A 26,083-nucleotide genomic window follows, 5' to 3' on the forward strand; every position below is an offset into this window, starting at 1 on the left:
GGACGTGTCCCCGAAATGTCCTCAAATCAAAAGGGAGTCCCCCAATGTCAACAGGAAGTGTCCCCGAAATGTCCCCAAAACAATAGGAAGTTAGCTGATATAAAAACGACGTGTACCCCAAATGTCCCCAAAACACCGGGAAGTGACCTGATATCAATAGAACGTGTCCCCGAAATGTCCTCAAATCAAAAGGGAGTCCCCCAGTGTCAACAGGAAGTGTCCCCGAAATGTCCACAGATCAAAAGGAAGAGACCCGATATCAACAGGAAGTGACTCTAAACATCCACAAATCTAAAGGAAGTGACCCGATATAAACATGAAATGTCCCCGAAATGTCCCCAAATCAACAGGATGTGACCTGGTGTCAACAGGTCGCGTCCCCGAAATGTCTCTAGATCAACAGGAGGTTACCCAGAAATGTCCCCAAATCAACAGGAAGTGACCCGATATCAACAGGAAGTTTCTCTGAAATGTCCCCAAATCAATAGGAAGTGACCTGATATCACCCCGAAATGTCTTCAAATGTACAGGAAAAGTCCCCGGAATGTCCCCAAACCAACTGGAAGTGAACTGATATCAACAGGAAGTGTCCCTGAAATGTCCCCAAATCAACAGGGAGTGACCCAATATGAACAGGAAGTGTCCCTGAAATGTCCCAAATCAACAGGATGTGTCCCCGAAATGTCCCCTAAACAATTGCGTGTCCCCGAAATGTCCTCAAATCAACAGAAAGTGACCTGGTATCAACAGGTTGTGTCCCCCGAAATATCCCTAAATCAACAGGAAGTCACCTGATATCAACAGGAAGTGTCCCTGAAATGTCAGCAGATCGACAGGAAGTGACCAGATATCAATAGGAAGTGACCCCTAAATGTCCCCAAATCAACAGGAAGTGACTTGATAACAACAGAACGTGTCCCCGAATCAAAAAGAAATGACCTAAACGGACCTGAAAAAGACATGTAAGTGCACCAAAACCAATAGAAATTGACCCAAAATCAAAAGGACGTGACCCATAAACTCCCTAAAATTAACAAACGTGACCCAAAATTAATTTGTGAGGCAATAGACCACTCAAAATGAATTGGACGCCTAGTGTCGTCAACAACGGCCAATGAGTTTAAATAAGATAAAAACAGGTGTGCCATTTGTACAAGGTGACATTTAAAAGTCTGCAAATACAGCCTATCCTGTGACCGCCAGCGCACCTGTCTAACAGGCAACCTAATTAAAATCGGAGGGAAATGGCACCCGTTCACTTGAACGCCTCGTCGTGGCGGCCTCTCCAATGACGTGAATGTCTGTCTCGTCATTTAGGACAGCTGTGCTCGGGTTCTTCTGTTTCGGGGAGCCAACAAGGAGATTAAGAACTACAACAGCCAGACTGCCTTTCAGGTGCGAGACATTACTCCTTTTCAAGTATACTTGCGTAAACAAACATGTTTTGATCATTTTCTGTTGTGCTAGGTTGCTATTATAGCAGGGAACTTTGATCTTGCTGAAATCATAAAGGTCCACAAAGCATCAGATGTTGGTGAGTTATTCATTTTTTGGTTTAGGTTTTGCTTTGGAAATGTCCGGTTGGGTGCATGAATGAAACGTGGAGAACCAGATTAAAGCAGGAAAACTCTGCCATCTAGTGTACAGTCCATACTGTACAACTATAAAATCAACATACCTGTACTGTGAATATATGTTTTTTCTGGAAAACCCATTTAACAGGTAACATCAGAGTCCTATTGTGAACTGCAATAATATCCTATAGACTTCTGTGAGTGTGTGCCATGCGTAAAAATTTGTCCTGTCGTGTCCTCTCTGCCATGTTATCCTTTCAGATTGTGTGCTGTTTTGTCCATCGCTGTCACATTACACGTCTTATTTTCAGTAGGGCCGAGAACAAAAAGTGGTTTTTGGTATATGGCAAAGTGGCTTTTGGCATGTGGCATTTTTGTTTTGTATGTGGCAAAATGGAAATATGTGTGGCATTTTTTTTGGTATGTGGCAAAATGGATTTTGGTATATGGCATTTTTTTGCAATTAAGCAAAATGGATTTTGGTATATGGCATTTTGACTTGGTATATGGCAGTTTTGGGGGTATGTGGCTAAATGAATTTTGTTATGTGGCCTTTTTTGGCATGTGGCAAAAGGGATTTTGGTATATGGCATAATGATTTGGTGTGTGGCATTTTTTTGGTATGTGGCAAAATGGATTTTGATATGTGGCTTTTTTTTATGTGGCAAAATGGATTTTGTTACATGGCATTTTTACTTGGTATGTGGCAAAATGGATTTTGGTATATGTGGCTAAATGAATTTTGTCATGTGGTATTTTTGGGATGTGGCAAAAGGGATTTTGGTATATGGCATAATGATTTGGTGTGTGGCATTTTTTTGGTATGTGGCAAAATGGATTTTGTTACATGGAACTTTTGGTATGTGGCAAAATGGATTTTGTTACATGGAACTTTTGGTATGTGGCAAAATGGATTTTGTTACATGGCATTTTTACTTGGTATGTGGCAGAATGGATTTTGTTACATGGCATTTTTACTTGGTATGTGGCAGAATGGATTTTGTTACATGGCATTTTTACTTGGTATGTGGCAAAATGGATTTTGTTACATGGAATTTTTACTTGGTATGTGGCAAAATGGATTTTGATATGTGGCTTTTTTTGTATGTGGCAAAATGGATTTTGGTATATGGCATTATGATTTGGTGTGTGGCATTTTTTAGTATGTAGCAAAATGGATTTTGTTACATGACAGTTTTACTTTGTGTGTGGCATTTTTTGGGATGTAGCAAAAGGGATTTTGGTATATGGCATTTTGACTTTGTATATGGCAGTTTTGAGGATATGTGGCTGAATGAATTTATTTATGTGGCATTTTTTGGGATTTTTTTGGTATGTGGCAAAATGGATTTTGGTATGTGGCATTTTTACTTGGTATGTGGCAAAATGGATTTTGCTACATGGCATTTTTACTTGGTATGTGAAATTTTTTTGGTATGTGGCAAAATGGATTTTGATTTTTGGCTTTTTTTGTATGTGGCAAAATGGATTTTGGTATATGGCATTATGATTTGGTGTGTGGCATTTTTTGGCATGTGGCAAAATGGATTTTGTTACATGGCATTTTTACTTGGTATGTGGCATTTTTTGCTATGTGGCAAAATGAATTTTGTTACATGGCATTTTTACTCTGTATGTGGCTTTTTTTTTTGTATGTTTCAAAATGGATTTTGGTATGTGGCATTTTTTTGGTATGTGGCAAAATGGATTTTGGTATGTGGCTTTTTTTTTTTGGTATGTGGCATTTTTACTTGGTATGTGGCAAAATGAATTTTGTTACATGGCATTTTTACTTGGTATGTGGCGTTTTTTTGTATGTGTCAAAATGGATTTTGGTAAGTGGCTTTTTTTTTTTTTTTTTTTTTTGTATGTGGCATTTTTGGGGGGGGGTATGAAGCAAAATGGATTGTATATATAGCATTTTTACTTGGTATATGGCTCAATGAATGTTGGTAAGTAGCATTTTTTTTGTATGTGGCAAAATGGATTTTGTTACATGGCATTTTTACTTGGTATGTGGCAAAATATTTTGGAATATGGCATTATGATTTGGTATGTGTCATTTTTTGGTATGTGGCAAAATGGATTTTGTTACATGGCATTATTACTTGGTACGTGGCATTTTTTTGGTATGTGGCAAAATAGATCTTGGAATATGGCATTATGATTTGGTAATTGGTATGTGGCAAAATGGATTTTGTTACATGGCATTTTTACTTGGTATGTGGCAAAATGGATTTTGCCCCAAACATTGAAACCAATCAAAGGTGATTAACTCCCTTGACTGCTAGCAGTGCGTTAGCGCTAGCATAGAAGCCCGTTGCACTCCGTACGACGTGTAATTAATCTTTTTGCTGTGAATTGAAATACGTTTGTTTATCGTCAGTGCCTTTCCGGGAGACGCCCTCCTACACCAACCGTCGTCGGGCGACGGGCCCCACGCCGTCCCCCCGCTCGTTGCTGCGCTCGGCCAGCGACAACAACCTCAACGGCAACGACGCCGTCCACATTCACCGGCAGACGCCCCGCGAGTCTCGCGGTCGCCAGCAGGGCCACTCGCCCGTGCCGTCACTGAGGAGTCTGCCCGCTTTCGGGCAGCTTCAGGGGGGAAGCTTCGGAGAGGTGAGAACACGCCGTATTTTAGAGGACGGAGACGTGAATACGCGTCGCTCGGTCGGGTTTTCCAGAGTCGACAAGGCGACTTTCCAGACAGCAGTCTCCAGAGCACGGGTAGTTCCAGGTCTTCTCATTCCCGATCGCCTTCCCTGCACCACTCGCACGATGATGACAGACCGGTACCGCGACGCTCCCACAGCCACGGCTACCCTCACGGACATCGGGGAAGGCTCAGGTCCGTAATGCTAATGTTAGCTAATCTAAGGTTGTCGCTAACTCTTTTGGTGGCTCTTTTCCTCCACCTGTTGTGAGTTCTAAATACCTTTATCATTGGTTTATCACTAGTAGATGTCCAATCCATTTGAACTGGAAACATGGCAGAAAATAAAGAAATTTTTTTTGCAGGTGAGAATTAAAACTCAAAGTTTTCCTCAAATGACCCAGAAATGAAACCAAAGCAGCTACAGGTGACCTGCATAATTCTACAAGAAGTGAACAATGAACTAGAAGTGACCCGAAAATGCCCTAAATCATCAGAAAGTGACCCAAAAGTGCCCTAAAATTCAACAAAAGGTTACAGATCAACAGGAACTGATCGTCAAATGCCCCAAAATCATTGGAAAATGACCCAGAATCGACAGAAAAAGATCCACAAATGCCCCAAATATTTAGAAAGTGACAGGAAATCAGCAAAAATTGACCTGGAAATGTCCCAAAATTAGTCGAAAGTGACCCCATATCAACAGGAAGTGACCTGCCTATAATTCAACATGTAGTGACCCGGAAATGCCCAAAATCATTAGAAAGTGACCCGGAATTAACAGAAAGTGACCCACATATAATCCAAAATTCAACAAGAAGTTGCCATGGAACAGGAAATGACCCGGAAATGCCCCAAATCATCAGAAAGTGACCCAAAATCAATAGGAAGTGACTACAAAATGCCCCAGAATCAACAGGAAGTTACCAGTGAATAGAAAGTGACACATGAACGCTCCAAAATAATTACAAAGTGACCCCAAATCAACAGGAAGTGACCCGTAAATGCCCCAAATCTAAAAGATTGTGCCCAATGAACAGGAAGTGACCCGCAAATGCCCTAAAATCAATAAGAAATGATGGAGAATATACAGGAAGTGACCACGGAATGCTGGTGCGACAGTTAGCATCTATGCAATGACGTTGTTAACATTGCCCCTAGTGGCGATAAAAAGTCTTTTCACTTTTCGGCCATGATTAAAAATGAATTCATCACTAATAGACGTCCAATCTATTTGAAGTGTTAGACGTCCAGCGAATAAATGTTCATCAAATGTATTGAACATCGCCCCTACCAACATGACCACCATGACGCCACGTTGGTAGGGGCGATTAAAAAGTCTTTTATGCTCCTAAGTAGACATCCAATCCATTTGAAGTGGGAGACTGCCAGTGAATGAATGTTCATCAATGTATTGAACGCCGCCCCTACCAACATGGCCGACCTGAGGCCATGAGGTAGGGGCGATAAAAGGTCTTTTCATGTTTCTACCATGATTTAAAATGAATTTATCACGAGTAGACGTCCAACCCATTTTAAATGGGAGACTGCCAGAAAATGAATGTTCATCCATGCATTGAACATCACCCCTACCAACATGGCTGCTATGAGGCCATGTTGGTTGGGGCGATAGTCTTTCATGTTTCTTAGTATACGTCTAATCGATTAGAAATGGGAGACTGCCAGCCAATGGATGTTCATCAATGTTTTGAACATCAACCCTACCAACATGGCCTCAGGGCGGCCATGTTGGCGATAAAAAGTCATATTTCTTAGTAGAGGTCCAATCCATTTGAAATGGGAGACTGCCAGCGAATGAATGTTCATCAATGCATTGAACATCGCCTCTACCAACATGGCTGCCCTGAGGTCATGTTGGTAGGGGCGATAAAAAGTCTCCGTGCTTCTTAGAAGACGTCCAATCCATTTGAAATGGGAGACTGCCAGTGAATGAATGTTCAACAATGCATTGAACATCGCCCATACCAACATGGCCTCAGGGCGGCCATATTGGTAGGGGCAATAAAAGGTCTTTCATGTTTTTGCCAAGGTTTGAAATTAGTTAGCACTAGTAGACGTCCAATCCATTTGAAATGGCTGCCCTGAGGCCATGTTGGAAGGGGCGATAGTCTTTCGTGTTTCTTAGGATTCGTCTAATCCATTAGAAATGGGAGACCGCCAGCGAATGAATGTTAATCAATGTATTGAACATCGCCTGTACCAACATAGCCGCGCTGAGGCCATATTGGTAGGGGCGATAAAAAGTTGACGTCCAATCCATTTGAAATGGGGGACTGCCAGCAAATGAATGTTCATCAGTGCATTGAACATCGCCCCTACCAACATGGCCGCCCTGAGTCAATGTTGGTAGAGGTGATAAAAAGTCTGACATACTTCTTAGAAGACGTCCAATCCATTTGAAATGGGAGACTGCCAGCAAATGAATGTTCATCTGTGCATCGAGCATCGCCCCTACCAACATGGCTGCCATGAGGCCATGTTGGTAGTGGCGATAAGTCTTTTCATGTTTCTGCCATGATTTTGAGCAATCCATTTGAATTGAGACACTGCCAGCGAATGAATGTTCATCAATGCATTGAGCATCACCTCTACCAACATGGCTGCCCAGAGGCCATGTTGGTAGGGGCTATAAAAGGTCTTTTCATGTTTCTGCCATGATTTTAAGCTATCCATTTGAAATGGGAGACTGATAGCGAATTCATGTTCATCAATGCATTGAACATCGCCCCTACCAACATGGCCGCCCTGAGGCCATGTTGGTAGGGGCGATAAAAGGTCTCTCATGTTTCTGCCATGATTTAAAATGAGTTTTGAGTTTAACACTATTAAAACTCGGAGTTTTCAGCGAATGACAATCACTGCCATCCCTCCACTTCACATTGATTGGACGTCAAGCTAGCACGGTTAGCAACGCTACGTCTAGCGCTGTCTAGCGCAGACGAGGAGTGAACCGAGCCCGGATTATTACAAAGTAGCTGACAAGATAGCATTAGCACTATGACGCTAAAGCCGCTAAATGAAATCATGCATCCATAATTGTACCGCGAAAACCTTTTCGCTAACGGCTTAATTACGAGTTAATACGACCCACGCTTTCAACACGCGTACGCCTCGGACACTAATGTTTGTCAAGCATGCCGCAGGCACGGCCGAAGAGTCTCCTATGCCATTTGCCCCTGAACGCCGGCTAAGAATTGACTTAACAATTACGGATAAATGACTCCTATCGCACGTGGAGGATAATGCGCATGATTGGATCGGCGAGACCGCTCAACAGGTTAACACGCGGATAATGAGTCGATATCGCCGCTCCGGTGCGAGCGGCTGTGACCTGAAATTGAATGTGAAAATGTCAGGAGATGGCATTCGCGCAAGATGTTATTCAGCGTTTGTCTCACCTGGCTGCTTTGAAAAGTCACGCTGTGTACTAGTAGAAGTACAAATTCCCATGTGAAGATATGATTCTAAAAGCCGACTCATTCACCACCAATCAGAGCGACACATCACAGTCCCTTTAACAATTGTATTGCGTTAAGAAATCTGACGATCGGCCAGAAAATACTAAACATTTGCAGCAGGGCTTTGCATCTCACGATACGATTTGCAATACAAGGCTGACGATTACCTTACGATATGGCGATACGAAAATTATCGATACGTGAGTTAGGAAATCATTCTATGATAGTCTATAAATTGGAAATAAACAGAAAAACAAGCTTGTCTGCTGTGAATTGATCACACAAGTAGATGTCCAATCTGTTTGAAGTGACCGTGAAAATGCCCCAAAAATCAACAGGAAGTGACTGAAATGACCTGAAAAAACCCAAAATGTACTTATTTGCTGCCATTGACGGCCGTAGACGTCCAATCCATTTGAAGTGGGATATCTACTAGAGATAAATTTCAATTCGATTCAATCTATTTTAGTAGCTTGAAAAAGCGGCATCCTTCAAGGGTTTCCATTCCGAAGGCCGCCCGTGTCACTTATTGCGTCCTCGTCTCCTCCGAGCCGGGGTTCAAGCATTAACATGCGGCAGTCGTCCCTGTTTGTCCCCCCGCTCAGTCGCCACCCCTCACAGTAATTGGAAAGCCGTCAGCGAGCTGTTGTGGCTTGTAGAACGGGACGGAGAGAGAAGCTAGCTTGCTGCGCGCTATCCGCCTTTGAATCGGCCAAATGAAATCTTCAGTGAGAGAAACGAATGAGTGTGTTGATCAATATCAGTTTTGCATATTGATGACTGTCCAAATCAATTTGGACTAAGTGATTTTCCCTTAAGGAGAAATGTGAATCGAACATAATAGCGATCATAAATGTGTATTATTTAGTAACTGATTTGCTTTTCCTCCAGCGTAAGCAACAACCAAAATGGCGTGGTTTTATTCTGCTCTATTTCATTGATGTCACATGGCTTATGTTGTATTTACTTATGATAATACTAATGTAATTGACTGCGTTTAATGGTCCACTAAATAGAAATGGAATTGCGGCAAACTTACTCATTCCTCACTCAAACAATAACATTTATACAGCGCAGTTTGAGGGAAATGGTGCAGGGAATTGCTACATGCTTACGCCTCATTATTATTTAATACAGTATTTTATATCGGGGTTTGCTTGAGAAAATATTGTCAAAATATCATTACGGCAAATTTGATCTTGAATCAGTATTTTATAAAAATAATAAGCCAAATGACAAAATTAGCATAGTACAGAAGAATGATCATGTTTCAGTGTCACTGATGGTGGAGTCATGAGGTTAAGTCGAGGCGAGTCAAGAGGTATCGTCGAGGCGAGTCACGGGGTTACGTCGAGACGTGTCACGAGGTTGGCTCGAAACGAGTGAAGGCGAGTCACGAGGTTATGTTGGGTCGAGGCGAATCACGAGGTTGTGTCGAGTCCAGTCACGAGGTTATGTCGAGTCCAGTCACGAGGTTATGTCGAGGCGGGTCCCAGGGTTAGGTCGAAACGAGTCCTGAGGTTAGCTCAAGTGGAGTGGAAGCCAGTCATGAGGTTAGGTCGGGGCGAGTCACAGGCTTAGGTCAAAGTGAGTCATGAGGTATCTTCGAGGGGAGTCACAAGATTAGGTCAAGGCGAGTCACGTTGCTAGGTCGAGGGGAGTCACGAGGTTAGGGCAAGTCATAAGGTTAGATCAAGGCGAGTCACGAGGTTAGGTCGAGGCGAGTCACGAGGTTAGGTCGAGGCGAGTCACGGGGTTACGTCGAGGCGAGTCACGGGGTTACGTCGAGGCGAGTCACGGGGTTAGGTCGAGGCGAGTCACGGGGTTAGGTCGAGGCGAGTCACGAGGTTAGGTCGAGGGGAGTCACGAGGTTAGGTCGAGGGAAGTCACGAGGTTATGCCGAGGCGAGTCACGAGGTTCCGTCGAGGCGAGTCACGAGGTTCCGTCGAGGCGAGTCACGGGGTTACGTCGAGTCACGGGGTTACGTCGAGGCGAGTCACGGGGTTACGTCGAGGCGAGTCACGGGGTTGCGTCGAGGCGAGTCACGGGGTTGCGTCGAGGCGAGTCACTGGGTTGCGTCGAGGCGAGTCACTGGGTTGCGTCGAGGCGAGTCACGGGGTTGGGTCGAGGCGAGTCACGGGGTTAGGTCGAGGCGAGTCACGGGGTTAGGTCGAGGCGAGTCACGAGGTTAGGTCGAGGCGAGTCACGAGGTTCCGTCGAGGCGAGTCACGGGGTTGCGTCGAGGCGAGTCACAGGGTTACGTCGAAGCAAGTGGAGGCAAGTCACGAGGTTAGCTTGAGTCGAGTGGAGGCGAGTCACAAGGTTATGTCGGGGCGAGTAGAGGTGAGTCACGAGGTTGGGTCAAGGGAAGTCATGAGGTTATGCCGAGGTAAGTCACGAGGTTCCGTCGAGGCGAGTCACGAGGTTACGTTGAGTTGAATCACGGGGTTAGGTCGAGTCACGGGGTTACGTCAAGTCGAGTCACGGGGTTACGTCAAGTCGAGTCACGGGGTTACGTCGAGGTGAGTCACGGGGTTGCGTCGAGGCGAGTCACTGGGTTGCATCAAGGCGAGTCACGGGGTTACGTCGAGGCGAGTCACGGGGTTACGTCGAGGCGAGTCACGAGGTTAGGTTGAGGTGAGTCACGAGGTTCCGTCGAGGCGAGTCACGAGGTTCCGTCGAGGCGAGTCACAGGGTTACGTCGAAGCGAGTCACAGGGTTACGTTGAAGCGAGTCACGAGATTAGGTCGAGGCGAGTGGAGGCAAGTCACGAGGTTAGCTCGAGGTGAGTGGAGGCAAGTCACGAGGTTAGCTCAAGGCGAGTGGAGGCAAGTCACGAGGTTAGCTCGAGGCGAGTGGAGGCGAGTAACAAGGTTATGTCGGGGCGAGTAGAGGTGAGTCAAGAGGTTGAGTCTAGGCGAGTCACGAGGTTAGGTCGAGGCGAGTGGAGGCGAGTCCTGAGGTTAGCTCAAGTCGAGTGGAGGCGAGTCACGAGGTTAGGTCGAGGCGAGTCACGAGGTTACGTTGAGGGGAGTCACGATGTTATGTTGAGTCGGGGCATAAGGTTATGTCGAGTCAAGCTGAGCTGAGTCACTAGATTATGTCGGGTCGAGCCGAGTCACAGAGTTATGTCAAGGTGTGTCAACGGGAGTCACGAGGTTATGTCAAGGGTAGTCACAAGGTTTTGTCGAGGCGAGTCACGAGATTATGCTGAGGCAAGTCACGAGGTTATGTCGAGCTGAGCCGAATCACAAGGTCATGTCGAGCCGAGCCGAATCACGAGGTTTTGTCGAGCTGTGCTGAATCACGAAGTTATGTTGACCCAAGACAAGTCACGGGGTTATGCCGAGCCGAGTCACGAGGTGTCGAGTCGAGCTGAGGTTGTAAAGACGAGTCGTGTCAAGGCCATGTTGTTCCGTGAGGGCGTGGCGAGAGCGGCCAGGGCGACCAAGCGGCTCACTGGCAGGTGGGAACCAATCTACGAGCCAATTTTTTTGAGTCACCTTGTCGAGTCTCGGGTCATTGTTTCACAAGTCGAGTCGAGCTACAAGATATCGTCTCACAAATCGAGTCGAGTCTCGGACGCTCCCAGCTCAAGCGAGTCAAGTCCAAGTCTGCGTTACTTTCTTCAAATCCGAGTCGAGTCGTACAATATGAAAATTGTAAAAAATTGTGTGAAACTGTCTCCCGAGCCATGTTTTTAGCTCACCACCGTCATGAAAAAATCGTTGGTCGACGAAATATAACAACACAGATATGAAATACAACTCAATTTCCTAAAGACTTCTTCCAATGTCCAAGGAATAGTAAACATAGGGTCTGGTTTGATTGTAATCCCAATGACCGATATGTGTGAAAGCTTGGATTTTTAGCCAGAATAAACCCTGATAGTTGTCGATTGTGATGCAGTTGGACTCCATTGTGTTTACATGCTGTGTGGTATTGAATTTATTGGAGTCTGAGAGAAGAAGCAGGTGGGGGAGGAGGATGAGAGCACGTGGCTCGGGTAGTAGCGGCGAAGCGGGGATGAATGACTATAGGTGGAGCTCTGCCGCCGCCAGCGTTCGCCAGGCTCGTGAGGAGAAGATGCCGAGAGGCGGAACGGTCGCCGGGGAAGGATGGGAGGAGGAGCAACAGTCTGTGTTTGCAATATGTCGGAATGGAATATAAGGCTAGCATGTTGAATCAAAGGGGAGGGGGCGACGCGACAGCCGAACGTGAGTGAGCGCATGTGCTGGAAGGAGAGGAGGGGGGCTAGGGTCTCTGAGGAGAAGTCGGCGCTCCCCCCTCGGATCCGTAGGTGCCGGGATACGTCGTCCCGCCCGTTAGCCGGACATGCCTGATCCCTCCTTCTGCCAACTCGGGATGACTAAGAGGGGATTCCGATGGGATCTACGGGACGGGAAGGCGTCTGACCGTTTAGCTTTTTTGCCAGAGGATCCTCCCCCTTGGAACACTGACGGCGTTTTTAACAACGCAAATCTTTTATGAATCGGACCGCCATGTCCGTGACCGCGGGCTTTGGTTACCGGCTGCCGGGGATCACCACGGTAACCTATGTGTTTGTTTACAGCCCCGGCTCGGTGCAGCGGGACCCGAGCCCGCCTCAGCACGCGCCGCCGGCGCTGAGCGGCGCCCGCGGGCCCAAGCGGAAACTCTACAGCGCCGTCCCGGGTCGCACCTTCATTGTCGTCAAGCCCTACACGCCCCAGGGGGAGGGGGAGATACAACTCAATAGAGGAGAGAGGGTCAAAGGTAAGATTGCCGTTACGTGACCTGTTGACGGCGATGGATGTCGAATTTTGTAGCGTTCAAGCGTTGTGATTTTGAAATGTATGTTGACGTCCAATACGTTCATTGGCTGCCAAACTCCCGCTTCAAATGGATAAGACGTCTATCGCTGTCAATGGCAGCCATGGGAGTTGATTGTTGTTGGGAGTTTTTGTGGAATGGAACAGCTTTTTTAATCATTTCTGAGTTTCTAAGCACTCTTAATTTGATTTTAAAAATACATTCTTTCATTAAATCATGAGCAAGAAATAGTTTTGAGTAATTAATAAAAACTACGATTAATAGGACTAATTATCATACTTTTTAAACTTTTTTCTTATTGATTTTATAGCAATTTTAATCTGTATATTTTTTATGAATGAATGTTGGAGTAAATAGACTGTTAATAATAAAATTCAAAAATTAATATAAACAGACTCTGAGCAGACATCCGCCTATACAGCCAAATTCGGAACTCTTTGACCTTTGACCTCATGAACCCAAAATATAATCTGCTCATCAGTTTCATGTTACAAACGTCTCTCAAATTTGATAACCCCTTTATCCGTCCTTGAGTTATCCAAGAAATACGTATCTGACCTCTAGGACCTTTGACCTCATGACCCTAAAATTTAATCTCCGTTTCATATTGCAAATTTATCCTGCAAGTTTGATTTTAACGCCTTTATAAATCCTTGAGTTACCCCCCCCCCCCAATAAAAAAATGACCCCAAAATGTAATTTCCTCTTCCATTTCATGTTACAAACATCCCTTAAATTTGACAAGCACTTTATTCGTTCTTGTGTTATCAAAACATTCATGATCTGACCTCTAGGGCCTTTGACTTCATGACCCCAAAATTTAATCGCCGTTTCATATTGCAAATCTCATACCTCTACAAAAATTCTTTGTGACCTCGAGGACCTTTGACCTCATGATTCACAATTTAATTACCTTTTCCGTTTATTACAAATAAATCCTGCAAGTGTGATGAGAACATAAAATCGAATAAAAGGGATTATCATGAATTCCTTCTTTGACCTCTTCTTCTTCTTAGACTTAATACAAAACCCCTGCAAAAAAATTGTGACTTCTACGACCTTTGACCTAATTACACCACAATTTAATCACCTCTTCTGTGTCATATTTCAAATAAATCCTGCACGCATGATAATCCCTTTTATTCGATCTTGAGTTATCAGCAGTTCCTTCTCTGACCTCTGTAACCTATGACCCAATACATAACCTCTGCTAAAATTCCTTATGTTACCTTTACGACCTTTGACCTCATGACCTCTTTCATTTTCAGATTAAAAATAAATTCTGAAAACGTGATAACTTAAGATCGAATATAAAGGATTATCATGAATTCCTTCTCTGAGCTATGAAATCTTTGACCCAAGACATAACCTCTGCTAAAATTCTTTATGTGACCTCTAGGACCTTTGACCTCCTGACCCCACAATTTAATCACCTCTTTCATTTCATATCACAAATCAATCCTCCAAGTGTGATGTTATCTCAAGATTGAATGAAAGGGATCATCATGAATCCTTCTTTGACTTCTTTTTCTTACATAATATAACCTCTGCTAAAAACATTTGCGTGACCTCTAGGACTTTTGACCTCATTACCCCAAAATTTAACCACCTCTTTTGTGTCATATTTCAGGAATAAATCCTGCAAGCGTGATAATCCCTTTTAATCGATCTTGAGTTATCATGAATTCCTTCTCTGACCTCTGTAACCTATGACCCAATTAATAACCTCTGCTAAAATTCCTTATGTTACCTTTAGGACCTTTTTACCTCATGACCCAATAACTGAATCACCTCTTTTGTTTCAGTTTAAAAATAAACCCCGCAAGTGCCATGATAATCCCTTTTATTCATTTTTGAGTTATCCCCAAAAATTCCTGATCTGACCTTTGACCTCATGACCCCACATATTAATCACCTCTTCCGTTTCATATTACAAATAAATACTGAAAGCGTGATGATAACTTACGGTTAGATCAAATAAAAACGATTATCATGAATTCCTTCTCTGACCTCTGTAATCTTTGACCAAATACATAACCTTTGCTAAAATTCTTTATGGGACCTTTGACCTCTTTACCCCACCATTTAATCAGCTCTTCCATTTCATATTACAAATAAATCCTGCAAGTGTGATGTTATCTCAAGTTTGAATGAAAGGGATTTTCATGAATTCCTTCTTTGACCACTTCTTTTTATTTGACTTAATACATAACCTCTGCTAAAAAAAAAATTAAGTGACCTCTAGGACCTTTGACCTCATTACCCCACAATTTAATCACCTCTTCTTTGTCATATTACAAATAAATCCTGCAAGCGTGATAATCCCTTTTATTCGATCTTAAATTATCATAAATTCCTTCTCTGACCTCTGTAACCTATGACCCAATACATAACCTCTGCTAAAATTCCTTATGTTACCTTTAGGACCTTTGACCTCATGACCCAAAAATTTAATCACATCTTCCATTTCAGATTAAGAATAAATCCCGCAAGTTCCATGATAATCCATTTCATTAGTTTTTTGAGTTATCAAAAAAGGAAAAAAAAATCCCGATCTGACCTTTGACCTCATGACCCCACAAACTAATCACCTCTTCCATTTCGTATTACAAATAAATCCTGCATGTGTGATAACTCAAGATCGAATAAAAGGGATTATCATGAATTCCTTCTCTGACCTCTGTAACCTTTGACCCAATACATAACCGCTGCTCAAATTCCTTATGTGACAACTGACCTTTGACCTCATGACCCCACAATTTAATCACCTCTTCTGTTTCATATTACAAATAAATCCTGCCAGTGCGATGATAATCCATTTTATCCATTCTTGGATTATCGTGAATTATTTCTTTGACCTCTGTAACCTTTGACCCAATACATAACCTCTGCTAACATAGATGTAACTGACTAGCAGAGGTGATAAACTCTGACTTCCAATAATAAAAAATAAGAATTCCATAGTGATTAAATGAGTGTCTTGTAAAGGGATTAAATATTAAATTATCAATAATATTTTTGTTTGTAGGACGTAAATACAGTAAGATACAAAAATAGAGAGTAAATAGTGGAATGCTCACGTGAATATAAAATGTATCAGGCTGTCCAAACCTCCATTATGAAATTTAAAAAAATATATTGAACCCCCCCCCCCCCCCCCTTCCTGATTGTAAATTTTTTTTGACTGATGCGATTTATACACTGAAAAAATCTGGTATATTTCTGCTTCATTCACTCATGCTCAAATGTCTACATTTATTTTGTTCCTGTTAACCTCAAAGCTGCCGTTTCTCATCTTTTTCATCGGTTTGCGTGTGTTTGTGTGCGTGTCTGCTTTTGTCTCCATCCATGCTTCACTCAAGACTTTGACTGTAATGACTTAGAAGGTAAAAAAAAAAGCCAAAATGTTCTTTTCAACCTTTGTCGCTGTCCTCCACTTGTTGCCCTTTTGTGTGCACTGTGTAGTACACCTCCTGCCCTGTTTGAATCGCTGCGAGCCGGCAAAAAACCATGATTAATTTTGTGGAATTAGATGTTGTGTTTTGGTATTGGACTGAACTAGTTGGAACGGAATTTTACCCTGCTAACAGTTTTAAATGTTATCAGTTGCGGCTTTGTCTTGGTTTAATCAGTTCTGAGGTATTATATGAATTTCTAAGTAGTTTAGGTAACCTTTTGGAAGCTTTAAAAGGTGGCGACTTTGTCCCGCTGTGTAGTAGTAGAGGTACAAATTCTTGTATGAAGATGTGATTCGAACCGCCGACTCATTCACCACTAATCAAGGCGCTCCTCTCATTCCCTTTAACCATTGTATTGCGTTAGAAATCTAACCACGGTTTTGATGGGGGATTTAATTTCACTCGGCGGGAAAATACTATAACTTTGTAGTAGGGCTGGGAACGTTCGGGTACTTCGCGATACGATACGATTTGAGATACAAGGTTGACAATTACTATTATCTCACAGTATGGCCAGTGTTGTCACAGATTACTTGAAAAAGTAATTTAATTACTGATTACGCCTAAAAAAGTAATCTAGTTACTTCACTGATGACTTCATTATCAAAGTAACTAAGTTACTTTAAAAGTAATATATCAGTTACTTTTTACCCATTGTTCTCCCTTTGCCGCCTCAACAGAAGACAGAAAAATGTCATCACATGTAATTGACTTTCCGATGATTGAATTTAAAGGGGAACATTCATCCAGAGTCTTTAGTTTTGGCTTAAAGTACGGCTATCAAATTTATCGCATGAACGGTGGTAATTAATTTTTTTAAAAATTAATTACGTTAAAATATTTAATGCAATTAACACATGCGCTGCACAACCCACTCACGCATTGTCACGTTCAATCTATAATGGCGCCGTTTTACCTATATATAGAGCTAACTGGCAGCGTAAAATGAGTAGAGAGAATTTTGGCAGTCTTTGGAGCCTTTTTTCAATTGGCTAAAGCCTTAAAATCCCTCTCTCAACAATTAAAAATATCGTAGGAAGCAATGTGGGGAGGAACGGTAGTGGTTGATCTTTTCCTTAACACCCTATGTTACTTCCCAACGCAGAGAAGATAGATCAATTGGTGCCGCTACGCACAGTCATGGTGGCACTTCCCATCATGCATTTGGGCAGAACAGTTAAATGGCTACAGTATCGTTTACTGAAAGCTCAACAAATACACTAGATGGTAATATTTAGTCACAATATACAAAGTCGCATTTATCCTTTAAGAATTACAAGTCTTTCTATCCGTGGACCCTCTCACAGAAAGAATGTTAATAATGTAAATGCCATCTTGAGGATTTATTGTCATGATAAACAAATACAGTACTTATGTACTGTATGTTGAATGTATATATTCGTCCGAGTTTTAGTCATTTTTTTCTTAATGCATTGCCAAAATGTATATGATCGGGAAAAATGATCAGGAATAATTGGAATTGAATCGGGAGCAAAAAAAAAAAAAAAAAAAGCAATCGGATTGGGAAATATCGGAATCGGTAGATACTCAAACTAAAACGATCGGGATCGGATCGGGAGCAAAAAAACATGATCGGAACAACCCTACCGCTAACTCTAAGATTAAGCCTAATGTCAAAACTTCTGAACTTCGGGTTACGGTTAACACCATATCAGTACCAATGTAAAACAATGCAAACTGACGGCACAATAATCAACAACACACAAGTGGATTGCACAGTGCAATAAACACAAAGGTGGTGACGGACGCGGATGCACGTCCACAACCCGGAAGTACTCCTCTCAACACACACGCGGTCAATTTGGCCACTTAACGTGGCGGCAACTAAGCACTTTACACTCAGTCGGACTTACAGTGGGGAGAACAAGTATTTGATACACAGTCAATGGGAAAACCCATTGGCAGTGTATCAAATACTTGTTCTCCCCACTGTACAACACATCCCACAGATGCTAAATGGTATTATACTTATATAGCGCTTTTCCACCTTTCAAGGCGCTCAAAGCGCTTTACGCTAAACAAAGACATCACCTCACGGCATGAATGTGCAACACGCATATGATGTAAACAAAGCTTGCCAACTTGGAGCGAATACTGCCCGTCGTTGCTACGGCAAAGCTATGAAACTGCCGCACATGTAGGGGGTCCAACCTTTTGCTGATACCCTCCAGAATGAAGGAAAAATACTCACCTTCATTCATGGATATCCACAGATCAACATTCCCTCGCAACGTCTCAACACTCGGCGCGAATGTCCATCCGCCTCAGTCCCACAACACGTGACGCGAGACCAAAACAGGCTAAGAGGTTGTCATGGAAGCACGTACCAGGAACCTTTTATTTTAGCATTTTCTATTCAAAATGTTCTTCGTACATGACTACAACATTCTTCATTCTACATACGTTATGAGGCAATGAAAAAATAGTAACGCAGAGACACTAAGGAAACTAACTTTAATCAGATTACTGGTGTAGAAAAATGATTACTCGTTACTGAAAAAAGTAATCAGATTACAGTAACTAAAGGGTTACTGACAACACTGTAACCGGCACATGCAACAAATAGCCACCTCGGTATATTTGATGGACCTTTGTACTCAAGTGGACTCTACTTCTGAAAATATCACAATATTTTAATACTTTGATGTGATTCCGTCCTATAGCTGTTCTTTATTGCGTTATATTTTTGCAAATTTGTCCTCCAATGCCCATCCTTTGCATGCCGATTCAAACATATCCTGTCCTCGCTCCCTCTTATGCATGCGACTTTCTTTCTTTTCCTGGATTTCCACCAGAAGCTATGCTTTAGCCCACATTGCATCCATCACCGTGGTTCATTACCACATTAGCTTAATGAAAACACTTCACAGAGAGTGAGTAGTAGCTGCACTCAGGTTGAAATCACTCACACTCCCTTCACATGCCATGCCAGGAAGCGTAGTATGGAAGTATTTGCTGTCACACGGAAAACTGTTAAAATATGCTATGCGGTTACGTGTGCCTAATGGGTTCTTTTGTGTGCTTATCAGGGTGTAATGGTCTCATTTGCACTTCTTTTACTGATTCAAACGGGGTTGTGGTGCGCCCCCTATTTAAGAAGGGGGACCGGAGGGTGTGTTCTAAATTGTTAGAATTTGACTTTTAACCAGATTGCCGTAATCACGCCAGCCAAACCGCGCTAGCACAATCCCAACGCAAATCAAACAACCGGCCAAAAGGCCAAACTCTGCACATTCACCTTAGTTTTAACCCCTTGTACTGACTCAATTTCAAAAGCTGGAAAAACACTTCGAACGCAAGTGTTTTAAGAAAAGTTACGGATTCGCGGTGAATCAGTCACAGGCACACTTTTGCAAAATAGACAATGTTTATTGATTAGAAATTGCAGAATAAATTAGATTTATTGATTGCAATCCCACAAAAGCAAGCAAACAAGTATCAAAAACAAGCATAACAAGGGTAACGATTACGCTAGATTGAGTTTGTCAACCCCAGAATCCCCGCGCTACCATTACAGTCCAACCAGGTGTTCCTTAGCAATGAAAATCGCTTACCGTGACAAATGAGCGGGAGCCAGCGCTCCGGTAAGGTGGCGAAGAACCAAAGCCAGGCGATCCGTACGTGACCCGCGGGCGGACTTCGCGGGTCGCCCGGAGATGTCCGTTTTTTTTGTAGGGACGTGCCCCACGGAGGCTGAGAGGCCAACCTCCGTCTCCGAGCGGTGCGGCCCTGCCCAATGACAAACATTAAACCTACTTTTGGTTCAGCCCTTTTGAAAAAGGGCTTTTCACATGGGACAAATGAGCTGTGCTGCAACAGATGGTAAATATAATGGGTGCAAAACAAGTTATGTCGTGAGATTCCCTTCTAGCTATGGGACCAAGGCGTGTAACTATGGGACCCAGCCGTATAATAAAACAATAATATGGTGCAAAACAAGTTATCTCGTGAGATTCCCTTCTAACTATGGGACCCAGGGTGAATGTGCTAATGTTCGGGCAGCTAGGTCACAGAGGCAATCATACATAATGTGCTAATGTTAAGGCATGTAATATTTTCCCCCATCAGCAAGTTGACAATTTATTCCAAGTCAACAGCAATCAGACAGGAAGATGAAGGGAATAGTTACTTTTCTCGCACACACCATATAACTGTTTGCATTACTCTAACACACGTAATATAATCAATCAGGGAATAGTATCATTTCTCATATTTACTGTGGGAATGTTTACTCTTAACTAGTGATGCACGATAATACATTTTTCAACCGATATCGATAACCGATAATTTCCTGCCCCTTCCACCCGATAACCGATAATGTCACGCCGATAATTCTATTCTAATATGTATGTAAAATTTTAAAGTATACAAAGATCAAATCTTACAGTGCAAAAATGTAATTTAGTGCTATTTTTTTCCACATCAAATGTGAACAAGTAGTAAATTCCAACATCTAAACAATGGCAAGCTTTTGGCAACAATTACTTAGAGAGTAAACACCCAAGTTGCACAAAAATGCCTTTAAAAGTAAGCCATTCCTAACATATATCACATTACTACACTGCAAAAACACCTCTTTAAAACTAGCAGAATTGGACAAAACTGTTGATTGCGCACATTTGGAGGCTAAATCAAGTATATAATTATCGGATTGCATTATCGGTTGAATTTCGTTTTATCTGGATTATCTGTGTGACGTCATAATTGCCATTATCGGCCGATAATTATCGGTGACCGATATTATCGTGCATCTCTACTCTTAACACACCTAATATAAAATAAATAGCACTTACACCATAGTTTAATGAAAAGAAGCAGAATAGAGGGCATAAAAGATACACAATGCCATCTTATCACTGAAGCCCAATGCATCATGAGCAAGATTGACGCACCAACTCTTGCAATCAGTTCTCCCGGGCACTCCAGGACAAAGAGCAGGGCGCTCTGTCCTAAAACAAGTCGCATCGGCCGCCCAACCAGGATAACAAGTTGATAGCGCGAGCGCCTTTGACGTCAAGACCTGCATCGGTCGCTGTGGCAACCACGTCCCAGCCACGAAGGATGACACACGAACCTGAACTGCCACAGAGGGATGATCCCAAGACAACACTCAGCCACGCCTTCGGCCCAGCTCACTCCACCGCAGCTTTCAAAAAGAACTGAACATTTAGATAACCGTCGCTTCTCAGGAACATTCCAATGTGTCCGTTGTTTTGCGGACCTTGGATCCAACACTGCCTCTCCGTCGTCTGTTTTTGCCTTGTTTTTGACCATTGTCGACGAATAAATTGTCAACCTTTTTCGGTGTCTTCTTCAAACTTTTAGAACATGGAGTCAGTACAAAGGAGTGAACGCGCGGAATTTTGGCCCCACCGGTTGGCTTGCGGGAGCGGTGCCAGCGGAACAGCATTTCGTTTGGCTGGCGCGGTTTCCGCGGCTTGACGGGGGGGGGGGGCAATTCCTTCAAAGGCAAAAACAGCAAACAGACCCAGACGAAGAGGAACGCTGGATCCAGGTTCACCAAATCACAGGTCAACAAAAGATTCCCGAGAAAAGACAGCGCTAGCTAAAAAGTTCAGTCTTTTGAAGGTTCTGGTGAGGCGAACTGTGGTCAGGAAGAAGGGTGTGTTTGGGTGTTGTTTCGAGTATTTGTCTGTTGCAGATTGGGAAGAGGATTCCGTGTGTCACTGTTTCCAAGGCATCCAGAGTTGGAGATATTGTCAGCCTGAATGCAAAAGGTGTGTTCAATTTCTCAGCCGTGGAGTCTTCTTGTTATCAGGCATTCCTTGTGGCAAGACAGGATGTCCCGCATTGTTCTGGACTGTCCATTGTTGGCTCCCAGAAGATTTGTTGGCGGGATTTGGTAGTCCAGACATAGGCGGTAGATTTCTTGGTTAACACCTGCATGTTGGACGTGTTGGGCTTCCGTAGTCAGCAGGCATCCTGTAGTTGTTATGCCCTTATCTGCCCGTTGTCTTGGTGCTGCAAATTCAAATGCTATTTATTTTATATTGGGTGTGTCAGAGTAATACAAATAGTCAAACAGTAAATATGGGAAAGGATACTATTTCCTTCAATTTATGGAGGGATCACACTCTTCAACCTCCCCAGTAAAGTCTATTCAGGGGTGCTGGAGAGGAGGGTCTGTCGGGAAGTCGAATCTGATTCAGGAGGAGCAGTGTGGTTTTTGTCCCGGCCGTGGAACAGTGGACCAGCTTTACATCCTCGGCAGGGTTCTTGAGTGTGGACGGGAGTTAGCGTAACCATTCGAAATGTGTTTTGCGGATTTGGAGAAGGCGTTCAACCATGTACTTTTGGGAGTCCTGTGGGTGGTGCTTCAGGAGTATGGGGTACCGAGCTCCTTGGTGAGGGCTGTTGTCATTGTACGACCAGTGTCAGAGATTAGTCCGCATTGCCGGCAGTAGGTCGAATTCCTTCACAGTGAGGGTTGGTGTCCGCCAAGGTTGCCCTTTGTCACCGATTCTGTTCATGACTTTTATGGACAGAATTTCTAGGCGCAGTCGAAGGGTTGAGGAGTTACTGTTTGGTGTCCTTAGAATTGCATCCCTGCTTTTTGCAGATGATGAAGTGCTGTTGGCTTCATCAAGCCGTGACCTCCAACTCTCATTGGAGCGGTTCGCAGCCAAGTGTGAACCCGTAGGGATGAAGATCTGTACCTCCAAATCCGAGTCTGTGATCCTCAGATGGAAAAAGGTGATGTAGAGTCTCCGGTTCAGGGAAGAGATCTTGCCCTAATGGAGGAGTTCAACTATCTTGGGGTCTTGTTAATGAGTGAGGGTAGGAGGGAGCGGGAGATCGACAGGCGGATCGGTGCAGCGTCTGCAGTGATGCGGACTCTGCACCGATCCGTAACGGTGAAGAAGGAGCAGAGACAAAAGACGAGGCTGTCGACTTACCAGTCAATCTATGTTCCTAAACCTCAACTATGGTCAAGAGTTGTGGATCGTGACCGAAAGAACAAGATTCCGGAGACAGGCGGCGGAAATGAGTTTTCTCCGCATTATGTCCGGGCTCTCCCTTAAGCTATGTCATTCGGGAGGGATAGAGCTGCAACTCCTCAGTGTTTAGAAAAGCCATTTGAGGTTGCTCTGGCATCCGTTTCGTATGCCTCCCTGGAGAGGTGTTCTGGACATGTTCCACCAGCGGGGACTACCCAGGACACGCTGGAGAGACTGTCTCTCGGCTGGGCTGGGAACGCCTTGGGATCCCGCCGGAGGAGCTGGTTGAAGAGGCTTGGGGAGAGGGAAGACTAGGCTTCCCTGCTAAAGCTGCTGCCCCCAGATTAAACCAGATTAGACAATAGACAATGGATGGATGGATTTATTATCTGGGTCTTTGAAAAAAGACCCATATAGTGTTATTCTGTTTTTTTTTTTTTTGCTGGTTGAAGAGGCTTGGGGAGAGGGAAGACTAGGCTTCCCTGCTAAAGCTGCTGCCCCCAGATTAAACCAGATTAGACAGTAGACAATGGATGGATGGATTTATTATCTGGGTCTTTGAAAAAAGACCCATATAGTGTTATTCTGGTTTTTTTTTTTTTTTTTCAAATAACGCAACGACCGGAATTTTCACACGACGTTTCGAACGACCCTGAAAAATTTTCCGTTCACCCGTAAGCGCCGATTATTTGGGAAAAACATTTTCAAACCGTATCTAGTCCTACAATTTTTGACTAAATCACATAGTTTGGACATAAAAAATTCTGGAATGCTGAGGGGCATAAAATTTCTATTCACAATTTGGGAAAAAAAATTACGGTTCACCGGAAATTTGCCAAAAACATTCCCATTCATTTTAAATGGAATGCAACGTTCAAATTTCCCCATTCACTTTCAATGGAATTTCCAATGAAATTTACATTGCATTGATGCCATTGACAGCCATGTATGTCGGATCTATCGATGCTAAAGTACTCTGATTCCATTGAGGCCTATGTAACTCGATGCCATTGACGGCAATTGACGTCCAAAATGTTTCCCATTCATTTTCAATGGGGAAAAAAAAATCCCCAAATCAACAGGAAATGACCAGATATCAATAGGACATGTCCCCCAAACGTCCCCAATTCCATTGACGCTTATGAAGGGTGCTGCCATTGACTGCCATGGATGTCCAAATTTCCCATTCATTTCTAATGGTATTTACTTTGTTTAATGCCATTGACGGGCATGTTTGTCCATTATATTGATAATAATGTACTTGGATTACATTGGCGCCTATGTAAGTCCATGCCATTGACTGCCATGGACGTCCAAATTTTTTCCCATTCATTTTCAATGGCAAAAAAAAAAAAATGTCCCCAATTCAACAGGAAATGACAAGGTATCAACAGCAAGTGTCCCCAGAACTTCCCCAATTCCATTGACACTTATGGAGGGTGCTGCCATTGATGACCATGGACGTCCAAATTTTCCATTCATTTCTAATAGCACTTACTTTGTTTAATGCCATTGACGGGCATGTTTGTCCATTCTATTGGGCGGGGCTAAGATCTGTATCTCCACACAGTAAAGACCCATGGGCAGTTTACATAGCGACTCCGCGACACAAAGACGCAATGACTGAGTAGCGGACTCACCTCGCGTACATATGGTGTCGGCGAAGACGAAAAATTCTGAATCCTGCCTCCAAAGTGGAAGAATCCAATTGCGGGGGGTTGAGGGGGAGCTTCCTCGGCATGCATATCAAAGGCTCCTGTGGCGCGAGAACACGCCGTTAACGTCAGCACTCGTACACGTCACATTGGGCGTGCGCAGCGGGGCTATTAAACATTCAAAACAGCAAATATGGCGGAATGTCGGCTTTAATTGACTGTTTTGATAATATTTTTAAATTAAATATGTTGAACGTTTCAATTTTTGTGCCTTTCTGAACAAAAGAATAATGACATCGCTTTGAGTGGGCGGGCATATTTTTTTCCGGGCTGAGGGAGCTTGGTGGGGTCGTAGTGCATCATTTTCTGTCGCCCTGTAGATCTGCACTGCCCCCTAAGGCCCGGAATGAATACTACATCGTTTTCATGCATAATTGTGAGATTGTTCCAATGGAGACGCAAATGCAAATTTGAAATTTTTCGTATTCTCGGAGAGTCCCCATGTAAACGCCCCCCCAGACTGAATTCTCCACAAATTGCTGTTTCTAGTTACTATAAAAAAATAATTTTTGTCCCCCCCTAAAAATCGATATTTCATTTAATTCATTATTATTATTATTATTCAAAATTATGTTTTTTTTTTTTTTTTTGAATGCCTATCACAAAATACGAGCGGGCAATACTAATACTACAATTGGATATCAAGTGTGGGCCGCAATTGGCCCTTGTGTTGCAAGTTTGAGACCCCTGTTCTATATAATTGTACTAAAAAAACATTTAAGGGTCATATCATTGTCTGCCATTGACGATGCTAAACTCTGTGAGTGCTTAATTTAGCATCGCAATACAAGCCAATATAACATCCGCGGACAGCCAAATTCTAAACTGTTTACATCTCGGAGATGGCGAAGGTGACGCAAATGGCACACAGTGTGATGACCAGTGTTGCATAACAGAGCCAGATGGTTTAACGGCGATAGTGCTGGCAGTCCTAACACATTTCCTGAAAGGAGAGGCACAGAGTTTGCATTATATGTCGTGATGTGATTTTCCTTCAAATGGATTGTCTATTCCGCTATACAATAACGTCTAGCGCCGTCAGTGGCACTGAAAACAGAGCATTCATAGCCAGTCTTGCAGGCATTTATAGGTCAATTCCTGTTCATTTTAGGGCATTTACAGGGGACCTCCTGTTGATTTTGAGCCATTTCCTATTCATTTGGGGACATTCTTCCTTTACAGCAGTGCTTCTCAATTATTTTCTGTCACGCCCCCCCAAGGAAGACGTAAATGTTTCGCGCCCTCCCAAACTCTCTGCCGCCACTGTAAATAGTATCGTTTGTCTATAAAATTACTATTATAAATACGCATCTGCCTAACATTGTGTCCTTTTTTTCTATTAAAGAAAAAAAGTAACATAGATCAACTTATAATAAAGTATAACTTTATTAACATTGTTTTGTTTGTAA

At 43.2% G+C, this 26,083-nt stretch overlaps 1 protein-coding gene across 9 annotated transcripts in view; it reads left to right on the forward strand.

Moving 5' to 3' along the window:
• shank3a (SH3 and multiple ankyrin repeat domains 3a) overlaps positions 1 to 26,083 on the forward strand; it is a 333,038-nt gene that overhangs the window by 180,359 nt on the left and 126,596 nt on the right. For 7 of the 9 annotated variants that reach the window (XR_009063172.1, XM_057835980.1, XM_057835982.1 and 4 more), the window contains 6 exons: positions 1,318 to 1,395; positions 1,468 to 1,534; positions 3,961 to 4,196; positions 4,262 to 4,425; positions 12,283 to 12,464; positions 15,884 to 15,907. Coding sequence is in view for 8 of the 9 variants with exons in the window: in XM_057835980.1 (XP_057691963.1) it covers positions 1,318 to 1,395; positions 1,468 to 1,534; positions 3,961 to 4,196; positions 4,262 to 4,425; positions 12,283 to 12,464; positions 15,884 to 15,907 (751 nt within the window). In the remaining variant the exon portion in view is untranslated. The remainder of the gene's footprint in view (positions 1 to 1,317; positions 1,396 to 1,467; positions 1,535 to 3,960; positions 4,197 to 4,261; positions 4,426 to 12,282; positions 12,465 to 15,883; positions 15,908 to 26,083) is intronic. The other 2 variants (XM_057835983.1, XM_057835984.1) reach the window with 1 other exon arrangement.

The sequence above is a fragment of the Corythoichthys intestinalis genome, chromosome 5, assembly GCF_030265065.1.
Source record: "Corythoichthys intestinalis isolate RoL2023-P3 chromosome 5, ASM3026506v1, whole genome shotgun sequence".
Taxonomy (NCBI): Eukaryota; Metazoa; Chordata; class Actinopteri; order Syngnathiformes; family Syngnathidae; genus Corythoichthys; species Corythoichthys intestinalis.